The following is an 11836-nucleotide window of genomic DNA, read 5'->3' as shown; positions in this document are numbered from 1 at the left end:
ATAGTGGCGGTTCACAGCCAATCCTGATCCTGCCCTTACCCGACAGTGGGGGTTCACAGCCAATCCCGATCCTGCCCTTACCCGACAGTGGGGGATCACAGCCAATCCCGATCCTGCCCTTACCCGACAGTGGGGGATCACAGCCAATCCCGATCCTGCCCTTACCCGACAGTGGGGGATCACAGCCAATCCCAATCCTGCCTTTACCTGATAGTGGGGGTTCACAGCCAATCCCAATCCTGCCTTTACCTGATAGTGGGGGTTCACAGCCAATCCCAATCCTGCCTTTACCTGACAGTGGGGGTTCACAGCCAATCCCAATCCTGCCTTTACCTGACAGTGGGGGTTCACAGCCAATCCCGATCCTGCCTTTACCTGATAGTGGGGGTTCACAGCCAATCCCAATCCTGCCTTTACCTGATAGTGGGGGTTCACAGCCAATCCCAATCCTGCCTTTACCTGACAGTGGGGGTTCACAGCCAATCCCGATCCTGCCTTTACCCGACAGTGGGGGATCACAGCCAATCCCAATCCTGCCTTTACCTGATAGTGGGGGTTCACAGCCAATCCCAATCCTGCCTTTACCCGGCAGTGGGGGTTCACAGCCAATCCCAATCCTGTCTTTACCCGACAGTGGGGGTTCACAGCCAATCCCGATCCTGCCTTTACCCGACAGTGGGGGTTCACAGCCAATCCCGATCCTGCCTTTACCCGACAGTGGGAGTTCACAGCCAATCCAATCCTGCCTTTACCTGACAGTGGAGGAATCGCAGCCAATCCTGATCTTGCCTTTACCTGATAGTGGGGGAATCGCAGCCAATCCCAATCCTGCCCTTACCCGACAGTGGGGGATCACTGCCAATCCCGATCCTGCCTTTACCTGATAGTGTGGGATCACTGCCAATCCGATCCTGCCCTTACCCGACAGTGGGGGATCACTGCCAATCCCGATCCTGCCTTTACCCGACAGTGGAGGGATCGCAGCCAATCCGATCCTACTCTCACACGATATGTACATAGGTGCACCTTCCAGCCTGGGGTGGGGACACTGGGTAGTAATCAGGAGCAGGAACGTTGGCCTATTTTTCACTCCACTCATCCAGGGTTGTGAGGCCACCGATAGCATTCCCTCCCCCATCGGCCACTCCAATAGGTCAATTAATTCAGCGCAAACTGCGGATCGCGAATCATATTGGCTTTGTTAAAAGCACATTCTAAATACTTACGTTTGTGTGTGCGTGTGTGCATGTATGCCCGTGTATATTATATATATGTGTGTATAATATATACAGATACAGACACACCTCCAACAATTTTGTTCTCAGTACAAATATAATCACATGTTGGAGAAATAGATGTGGAAACTTAATGCCATGATATCCTGCAACTTTCAAAACTAAACTATAGCACAGAGATCACCAAGGATCCAAGCCAGCCTTCAGCTTATCCAGGGCCCTGTCTCTGGGCACACTCCCTCTACCCCATTCAAAAACTCGCTGCTAAAAACTCAGCGACTCAAAAACCCGCTGTATTTGTAACAAAGTTCCGATGATGACTTTGTTCCTCCAAGGGCTGGGCGGAGGAGTGAACTCACGTATTTACAGGGCTCTCACAACAGAGTGTTAATCTTTGGCTGGAGTTTGAAGTGGGTCCACAACGTGCAAATCGCTTTGAATCGTGTAAAAGATAAACCACAGGCAGTCAGTAATTTCACATTGATTTAGAAAAAAGCTCCATCCATTCTTTCTGAATAAAACAGGGGCTCCGGGAGAGGGGAGGCAAAAATAAATAAATATGGCAGTCAGTTTCTATTATTAAATAGATGTTGCTTGTCTCGATTCCTGGCTTACGATTGGTCATTCGTTCTGTGCCAGCTTGCTGCTGTGTGTGGTTTCCAGGCTGCTCACCTGAAGCTCGGTCAGACTACCAGTGCCTGAGTGCTGGCCAATCACTGCCATCTGTGAAAACAAGAGAGCCAGAGAGTCACGGCCCGCTCGGTGCCGGAGCCTGTATTCACCAAATTCCCCTCCACCGCTCGTTGCCGGAGCCTGTTCACCAAACTCCCCTCCCCCGCTCGGTGCTGGAGCCTGTGTTCACCAAATTCCCCTCCCCCGCTCGTTGCCGGAGCCTGTTCACCAAACTCCCCTCCCCCGCTCGGTGCCGGAGCCTGTGTTCACCAAACTCCCCTCCCCCGCTCGGTGCCGGAGCCTGTTCACCAAACTCCCCTCCCCCGCTCGGTGCCGGAGCCTGTGTTCACCAAACTCCCCTCCCCCGCTCGGTGCCGGAGCCTGTTCACCAAACTCCCCTCCCCCGCTCGGTGCCGGAGCCTGTGTTCACCAAACTCCCCTCCCCCGCTCGGTGCCGGAGCCTGTGTTCACCAAACTCCCCTCCCCCGCTCGGTGCCGGAGCCTGTTCACCAAACTCCCCTCCCCCGCTCGGTGCCGGAGCCTGTGTTCACCAAACTCCCCTCCCCCGCTCGGTGCCGGGGCCTGTTCACCAAACTCCCCTCCCCCGCTCGGTGCCGGAGCCTGTGTTCACCAAACTCCCCTCCCCCGCTCGGTGCCGGAGCCTGTTCACCAAACTCCCCTCCCCCGCTCGGTGCCAGGGCCTGTTCACCAAACTCCCCTCCCCCGCTCGGTGCCCGGGGCCTGTTCACCAAACACCCCTCCCCCGCTCGGTGCCAGAGCTTGTGTTCACCAAACTCCCCTCCCCCGCTCGGTGCCGGTGTTCACCAAACTCCCCTCCCCCGCTCGGTGCCGGGGCCTGTGTTCACCAAACTCCCCTCCCCCGCTCGGTGCCGGAGTCTGTGTTCACCAAACTCCCCTCCCCCGCTCAGTGCCGGGGCCTGTGTTCACCAAACTCCCCTCCCCCGCTCGGTGCCGGGGCCTGTGTTCACCAAACTCCCCTCCCCCGCTCGGTGCCGGGGCCTGTTCACCAAACTCCCCTCCCCCGCTCGGTGCTGGAGCCTGTGTTCACCAAACTCCCCTCCCCCGCTCGGTGCCAGAGCCTGTGTTCACCAAACTCCCCTCCCCCGCTCGGTGCCAGAGCCTGTGTTCACCAAACTCCCCTCCCCCGCTCGGTGCCAGAGCCTGTTCACCAAACTCCCCTCCCCCGCTCGGTGCTGGAGCTTGTGTTCACCAAACTCCCCTCCGCCGCTCGGTGCTGGAGCCTGTGTTCACCAAACTCCCCCGCTCGGTGCCGGAGCCTGTGTTCACCAAACTCGCCTCCCCCGCTCGGTGCCGGAGCCTGTTCACCAAACTCCCCTCTCCCGCTCGGTGCCGGAGCCTGTTCACCAAACTCCCCTCCCCCGCTCGGTGCCAGAGCTTGTGTTCACCAAACTCCCCTCCCCCGCTCGGTGCTGGAGCCTGTGTTCACCAAACTCCCCTCCCCCGCTCGGTGCCGGAGCTTGTTCACCAAACTCCCCTCCCCCGCTCGGTGCCGGAGCCTGTGTTCACCAAACTCCCCTCCCCCGCTCGGTGCCGGGGCCTGTTCACCAAACACACCTCCCCCGCTCGGTGCTGGAGCCGGTGTTCACCAAACTCCCCTCCCCCGCTCAGTGCCAGAGCCGGTGTTCACCAAACTCCCCTCCCCCGCTCGGTGCCGGGGCCTGTTCACCAAACTCCCCTCCCCCGCTCGGTGCCCGGGGCCTGTTCACCAAACTCCCCTCCCCCGCTCGGTGCCCGGAGCCTGTTCACCAAACTCCCCTCCCCCGCTCGGTGCTGGAGCCTGTGTTCACCAAACTCCCCTCCCCCGCTCGGTGCCGGAGCCTGATCACCAAACTCCCCTCCCCCGCTCGGTGCTGGAGCCGGTGTTCACCAAACTCCCCTCCCCCGCTCGGTGCCGGAGCCCGCGTTCACCAAACTCCCCTCCTCCGCTCGGTGCCGGAGCCTGTGTTCACCAAACTCCCCTCCCCCGCTCGGTGCCGGAGCCTGTTCACCAAACTCCCCTGCTCCGCTCGGTGCCGGAGCCTGTGTTCACCAAACTCCCCTCCCCCGCACGGTGCTGGAGCCTGTTCACCAAACTCCCCATAAGGCCAGCATTTATTGCCCATTCCTAATTGCCCTTGGGATGGTGGTGGTGTGCTGCCTTCTTGAACCGCTGCAGTCCGTGTGATGAAGGTGCTCCCACAGTGCTGTTAGGGAGGGAGTTCCAGGATTTTGACCCAGCGACGATGAAGGATCGGCAATATACTTCCAAGTCAGGATGGTGTGTGACTTGGAGGGGAACTTGGAGGTGGTGGTGTTCCAATGCGCCTGCTGCCCTTGTCCTTCTAGGTGGAAGAGGTCACGGGTATGGGAGGTGCTGCCGAAGTAGCCTTGGCGAGTTGCTGCAGTGCATCTTGTAGATGGTACACACTGCAGCCATGGTGCGCCGGTGGTGGAGGGAGTGAATGTTTAAGGTGGTGGATGGGGTGCCAATCAAGCGGGCTGCTTTGTCTTGGATGGTGTCGAGCTTCTCGAGTGTTGTTGGAGCTGCACTCATCCAGGCAAGTGGAGAGTATTCCATCACACTCCTGACTTGTGCCTTGTAGATGCTGGAAAGGCTTTGGGGAGTCAGGAGGTGAGACACTCGCCACAGAATACCCAGCCTCTGTCCTGCTCGTATTGCCAAGTATTTATGTGGCTGGTCCAGTTAAGTTTCTGGTCAATGGTGACCCCCAGGATATTGATGGTGGGGGATTCGGCCATGGTAATGCCGTTGAATGTCAAGGGGCGGTGGTTAGATGCTCGCTTGTTGGAGATAGTCATTGCCTGGTACTTGTGTGGTGCGAATGTTACCTGCCACTTATCAGCCGAAGCCTGAACGTTGTCCAGGTCTTGCTGCATGTGGACACGGACTGCTTCATTATTTGAAGAGTTGCGACCTTATGATGGAGGAAGGTCATTGATGAAGCTGCTGAAGATGGTTGGGCCTAGGACACTGCCCTGAGTAACTTCTGCAGCGATGGCCTGGGGCTGTGATGATTGGCCTTCAATCACCACAACCATCTGTGCTGCGCTCCCTCCAAGGCCAATATATCCTTGCTAAGGTGTGGTGCCCAGAACTGCTCACAGTGCTCCAGGTGTGGTCTAACCAGGGCTTTGTACAGCTGTAGGGTTCTGACGAAAGGTCATTGACCTGAAACGTTAACTCTGTTTCTCTCTCCAGAGATATTGCCTGACCTGCTGAGTATTTTGAGCACTTTCTGTTTTTTGAGATTTCCAGCTTCTGCTGTATTTTGCCTTTGTACCACTGTTTATCTGTATGTTTACCCAATAACATTTTGACCAGTTTGCTGTCGTCAGCCTCTATCTCATCCCGTTTAAGTTAGCCGTACCAAAATCTAGAATCTTAGTAACTGTTATGTTTCTCCTTTTCAAACTGGACATTGAATTCGATATTGTGATCACTGTTAATGGGACTCAAGGCGGATAAATCACCTGGACCTGATGGCTTACATCCTAGGGTCTTGAGGGAAGTGGCGGTAGGGATTGTGGATGCATTGGTAATAATTTTCTAAAACTCCCTGGACTCAGCAAAGGTCCCGGCAGACTGGAAAACTGCTAATGTAACGCCCTTATTTAAAAAGGGCAGTAGACAGAAGGCTGGAAACTATAGACCGGTTAGCCTAACATCTGTGGTAGGTAAAATATTGGAGTCCATTATTAAGGAGACAGTAACAGGACATTTGGATAATCATAATTTAATAGGACAAAGTCAGCATGGTTTTATGAAGGGGAAGTCATGTTTGACAAATTTGCTGGAGTTCTTTGAGGAAGTAACATATAGGGTGGATAAAGGGGAACCAGTGGACGTAGTGTATTTAGACTTCCAAAAGGCATTTGACAAGGTGCCACACAAAAGATTATTGCTTAAGATAAAAAATCACGGGATTGGGGGTAATATTCTGGCATGGATAGAGGATTGGCTATCTAACAGAAGGCAGAGAGTTGGGATAAATGGTTCATTCTCAGACTGGTAATCAGTAACTAGTGGTGTTCCGCAGGGGTCAGTGCTGGGTCCCCAACTCTTTACAATCTATATTAACGATTTGGAGGAGGGGACCGAGTGTAACATATCAAAGTTTGCAGATGATACTAAGATGGGGGGAAAAGTAGTGAGTGAGGAGGACATAATAAACCTTCAAGGGGACATAGACAGGCTAAGTAAGTGGGCAGAGATTTGGCAGATGGAATACAATACTGGAAAGTGTGAGGTTATGCACTTTGGCAGGAAAAATCATAGAGCAAGTTATTATCTTAATGGCAAGAAACTGGAAAGTACTGTAGTACAAAGGGATCTGGGGGTCCTGGTGCACGAAACTCAAAAGGTTAGTATGCAGGTGCAGCAAGTGATTAAGAAGGCCAATGGAATGTTGGCTTTCATTGCTAGGGGGATAGAATATAAAAATAGGGAGGTATTGCTTCAGTTGTACAAGGTATTGGTGAGACCGCACCTGGAATACTGCATACAGTTTTGGTGTCCATACTTAAGAAAGGACATACTTGCTCTCGAGTCAGTACAAAGAAGGTTCACTCGGTTAATCCCGGGGATGAGGGGATGGACATATGAGGAGAGGTTGAGTAGATTGGGACTCTACTCATTGGCGTTCAGAAGAATGAGAGGCGATCTTATTGAAACATATAAGATTGTGAAGGGGTTGGATCGGGTGGATGCAGGGAAGATGTTCCCGATGATGGGTGAAACTAGAACTAGGGGGCATAGTCTTAGAATAAGGGGCTGCTCTTTTAAAGCTGAGATGAGGAGGAACTACTTCACTCAGAGGGTGGTAGGTCCATGGAATATGCTGCCCCAAAAAGCTGTAGAAGCTACATCATTACATAAATTTAAAACAGAAATAGACAGTTTCCTAGAAGTAAAGGGAATTAAGGGTTACGGGGAGCGGGCAGGAATTTGGACATGAGTCTAGGTTCGGATCGGACATGGCCCTGTGGGTAACGGAGCGGGCCCAGGGGCCGTGTAGCCTGATCCTGCTCCTATTTCGTGTGTCTAATTCTGTTAGATTCAGGAGATGGTTCTGTGATAGTAGATTGGCGGTTAGGATCAGATCAGCCATGATCTTATTGAATGGCGGAGCAGGCTCGAGGGGCCGATTGGCCTACTCCTGCTCCTATTTCTTATGTTCTTATGTTAGTTAATAATCTAACAATAAGGGAACCTTTATCTAAGTCTGGCTTATTACTCATTACTAAATTTAGTATGGCCTGCCCTCTTGTCTGTTCAAGAACATATTCCTCCAGAAAACTATCCCCTCCCCCGCGCCGTTAGTGCTGGACACTGCGGCTAATTCCGGGTACTATTTGCATTCACCGCCACCTGCCCCATCCAACATTAACAGCACCTCCTTCACCCTCTGCTTTAGGGATGGCAATGCTGGGGAATGGAATACTCCAGTCACCCAGTGTCAACTGTAAGCACTCCCAGGTCAGGTGGAACACAGTTAGGGGCAGAATAAAGCTACTCTGTCCTGGAAATGTTCCCCAGTCCCAAGTGCACCAGTGTGGCATTCCCCCCCATCCCATACATGCAGTCCCGATCTGAGTGAGATCGCCAATTTAGCACTACATTACGCACAGTCTTGTGTTATGAAACCACGTGTTCCAAGACAGGGTCGAGACTGTTCAAACTGATCTCACACAGGACCCTCGTGAGACACTCATCTCATCAGTCTGGGCTGTATTTAAATCCAGGTCCCAGAAGTGAATCGTCACTCGTCAATTCTCCAAATAAAATTCAAAGCAGAAAATTAATACACTCCCTGATCAGCCCCACAGCCCTGTGGGGATTGAGAGACACTCCCTGATCAGCCCCACAGCCCTGTGGGGATTGAGAGACACTCCCTGATCAGTCCCACAGCCCTGTGGGGATTGAGAGACACTCTCTGATCAGTCCCACAGCCCTGTGGGGATTGAGAGACACTCTCTGATCAGTCCCACAGCCCTGTGGGGATTGAGAGAGACTCCCTGATCAGCCCCACAGCCCTGTGGGGATTGAGAGACACTCTCTGATCAGTCCCACAGCCCTGTGGGGATTGAGAGACACTCTCTGATCAGTCCCACAGCCCTGTGGGGATTGAGAGAGATTCCCTGATCAGTCCCACAGCCCTGTGGGGATTCAGAGAGACTCCCTGATCAGTCCCACAGCCCTGTGGGGATTGAGAGACACTCTCTGATCAGTCCCACAGCCCTGTGGGGATTGAGAGACACTCTCTGATCAGTCCCACAGCCCTGTGGGGATTCAGAGAGACTCCCTGATCAGTCCCACAGCCCTGTGGGAATTGAGAGAGACTCCCTGATCAGCCCCACAGCCCTGTGGGGATTGAGAGACACTCTCTGATCAGTCCCACAGCCCTGTGGGGATTGAGAGAGACTCCCTGATCAGTCCCACAGCCCTGTGGGGATTGAGAGAGACTCCCTGATCAGCCCCACAGCCCTGTGGGGATTGAGAGACACTCTCTCATCAGTCCCACAGCCCTGTGGGGATTGAGAGAGACTCTCTGATCAGTCCCACAGCCCTGTGGGGATTGAGAGACACTCCCTGATCAGCCCCACAACCCTGTGGGGATTGAGAGACACTCCCTGATCAGCCCCACAACCCTGTGGGGATTGAGAGACACTCCCTGATCAGTCCCACAGCCCTGTGGGAATTGAGAGAGACTCCCTGATCAGTCCCACAGCCCTGTGGGGATTGAGAGAGACTCCCTGATCAGCCCCACAGCCCTGTGGGGATTGAGAGACACTCTCTGATCAGCCCCACAGCCCTGTGGGGATTGAGAGAGACTCCCTGATCAGTCCCACAGCCCTGTGGGGATTGAGAGAGACTCCCTGATCAGTCCCACAGCCCTGTGGGGATTGAGAGAGACTCCCTGATCAGCCCCACAGCCCTGTGGGGATTGAGAGAGACTCCCTGATCAGTCCCACAGCCCTGTGGGGATTGAGAGACACTCCCTGATCAGTCCCACAGCCCTGTGGGGATTCAGAGAGACTCCCTGATCAGCCCCACAGCCCTGTGGGGATTGAGAGAGACTCCCTGATCAGTCCCACAGCCCTGTGGGGATTGAGAGACACTCCCTGATCAGCCCCACAGCCCTGTGGGGATTGAGAGAGACTCCCTGATCAGCCCCACAGCCCTGTGGGGATTGAGAGACACTCCCTGATCAGTCCCACAGCCTGTGGGGATTGAGAGAGACTCCCTGATCAGTCCCACAGCCCTGTGGGGATTGAGAGACACTCTCTGATCAGTCCCACAACCCTGTGGGGATTGAGAGAGACTCCCTGATCAGTCCCACAACCCTGTGGGGATTGAGTGAGACTCCCTGATCAGCCCCACAGCCCTGTGGGGATTGAGAGAGACTCCCTGATCAGCCCCACAGCCCTGTGGGGATTGAGAGAGACTCCCTGATCAGCCCCACAGCCCTGTGGGGATTGAGAGAGACTCCCTGATCAGCCCCACAGCCCTGTGGGGATTGAGAGACACTCTCTGATCAGTCCCACAACCCTGTGGGGATTGAGAGAGACTCCCTGATCAGCCCCACAGCCCTGTGGGAATTGAGAGACACTCTCTGACCAGTCCCACAACCCTGTGGGGATTGAGAGAGACTCCCTGATCAGCCCCACAGCCCTGTGGGGATTGAGAGAGACTCCCTGATCAGTCCCACAGCCCTGTGGGGATTGAGAGACACTCCCTGATCAGTCCCACAGCCCTGTGGGGATTCAGAGAGACTCCCTGATCAGCCCCACAGCCCTGTGGGGATTGAGAGAGACTCCCTGATCAGTCCCACAGCCCTGTGGGGATTGAGAGACACTCCCTGATCAGTCCCACAGCCCTGTGGGGATTCAGAGAGACTCCCTGATCAGCCCCACAGCCCTGTGGGGATTGAGAGAGACTCCCTGATCAGTCCCACAGCCCTGTGGGGATTGAGAGACACTCCCTGATCAGCCCCACAGCCCTGTGGGGATTGAGAGAGACTCCCTGATCAGCCCCACAGCCCTGTGGGGATTGAGAGACACTCCCTGATCAGTCCCACAGCCTGTGGGGATTGAGAGAGACTCCCTGATCAGCCCCACAGCCCTGTGGGGATTGAGAGACACTCTCTGATCAGTCCCACAACCCTGTGGGGATTGAGAGAGACTCCCTGATCAGCCCCACAGCCCTGTGGGGATTGAGAGACACTCTCTGATCAGTCCCACAACCCTGTGGGGATTGAGAGACACTCTCTGATCAGTCCCACAGCCCTGTGGGGATTGAGAGAGACTCCCTGATCAGCCCCACAACCCTGTGGGGATTGAGAGAGACTCCCTGATCAGTCCCACAGCCCTGTGGGGATTGAGAGAGACTCCCTGATCAGCCCCACAGCCCTGTGGGGATTGAGAGAGACTCCCTGATCAGCCCCACAGCCCTGTGGGGATTGAGAGAGACTCCCTGATCAGCCCCACAGCCCTGTGGGGATTGAGAGAGACTCCCTGATCAGCCCCACAGCCCTGTGGGGATTGAGAGAGACTCCCTGATCAGCCCCACAGCCCTGTGGGGATTGAGAGACACTCTCTGATCAGTCCCACAACCCTGTGGGGATTGAGAGAGACTCCCTGATCAGCCCCACAGCCCTGTGGGAATTGAGAGACACTCTCTGATCAGTCCCACAACCCTGTGGGGATTGAGAGAGACTCCCTGATCAGCCCCACAGCCCTGTGGGGATTGAGAGAGACTCCCTGATCAGCCCCACAGCCCTGTGGGGATTGAGAGAGACTCCCTGATCAGTCCCACAGCCCTGTGGGGATTGAGAGAGACTCCCTGATCAGCCCCACAGCCCTGTGGGGATTGAGAGAGACTCCCTGATCAGCCCCACAGCCCTGTGGGGATTGAGAGACACTCTCTGATCAGTCCCACAGCCCTGTGGGGATTGAGAGAGACTCCCTGATCAGTCCCACAACCCTGTGGGAATTGAGACACCAGTCAGCAAACTCCCTAAGGAAGAAACTGAGCGATATCAGACAATGTATTCTCCTGAGGGTGGGACTAGTAAACACACAGTAACAGTCATCGCTCTGAACGAGGCGAGCAAAACCAGACAATATAATCTGTCTCCCCGAGGGAGGAGACGGAGACCGGACAATATAATCTGTCTCCCTGAAATCTCCAGGAATTGGAGTCAAATATTCATTGTGAAGGTCTGTGTCCATTGATATTTCAGATACGGCAGTAACTGGAGGAGCAGTGACAGAGTATAATTCGTACTCGCTCGCCGATCCCCATTACAATGACCTGGTACAAAAATATCCTGCATGAAAATCACAAGGGTCCAACCCTTCATCCAGACTGATACACCAATCAACCAAGGAGATTGTTCCTCCAGCCTGTGTACGGAGAGAGAGAGAGAGAGAGAGCAAACATCAAGAATCACAATCCCCCAACCACCCACCGTCCATTAAAAAGGGAATCCCATTGACCTTTCCTGTAGGACATCAGGGATGTTCAGATATTGTCTCTTTACACCATACCTGGTGTAGCTGGACGGCTGACAGTGGGATTTGGACTGTTCCTGTGGGAGCAGTGAGCACAACCTGAGGTACACCACCTGCAAGAGACAACAAGCAACTCAACACAAACATCAAACCCAGACTCAATTCTTCAAACACAGATTCTTCATGACTCTCAGGTCCAAGTAACAGTATCTTATCTTTGAAGGCCCACCCATAGTCCTCATACCTCCATTGGCAGTCCTGCCCGTATTCTCTCTTCTCATTTCTAATGGAATTCCCACATGTCATCTTCTCCATCACTTAATCGTTGTCCGAGAAGCTCAGTTCCCCAATTTGTGCCACTTTCTTCTCCCGCA

The 11836-nt window shown here is 54.2% G+C and overlaps 1 protein-coding gene across 2 annotated transcripts in view; it reads right to left on the bottom strand.

Moving 5' to 3' along the window:
* Nucleotides 1–1704: 1704 nt before the first annotated feature.
* The window catches only part of LOC147113146 (serum response factor-like), a 322604-nt gene continuing 312472 nt past the window's right edge, over nt 1705–11836 (bottom strand). The window contains exons 7-8 of one of the 2 annotated variants that reach the window (XM_085998044.1): nt 11499–11575; nt 1705–1958 (exon numbers count right to left, since the gene is read on the bottom strand). In XM_085998044.1, coding sequence (XP_085854170.1) covers nt 1857–1958; nt 11499–11575 — 179 coding nt within the window. In that variant the 3' untranslated portion in view covers nt 1705–1856. Of the gene's footprint in view, nt 1959–11447; nt 11576–11836 lie in introns of both variants that reach the window. The other variant, XM_085998045.1, reaches the window with a different exon arrangement.

Source organism: Somniosus microcephalus, chromosome 9 (genome assembly GCF_052327205.1).
Source record: "Somniosus microcephalus isolate GS21.2 chromosome 9, FLI_Smic_1.0, whole genome shotgun sequence".
Taxonomy (NCBI): domain Eukaryota; kingdom Metazoa; phylum Chordata; class Chondrichthyes; order Squaliformes; family Somniosidae; genus Somniosus; species Somniosus microcephalus.
The sequence above is the reverse complement of the archived record's forward strand: the minus strand, read 5'-3'. Positions and strand labels throughout refer to the sequence as shown.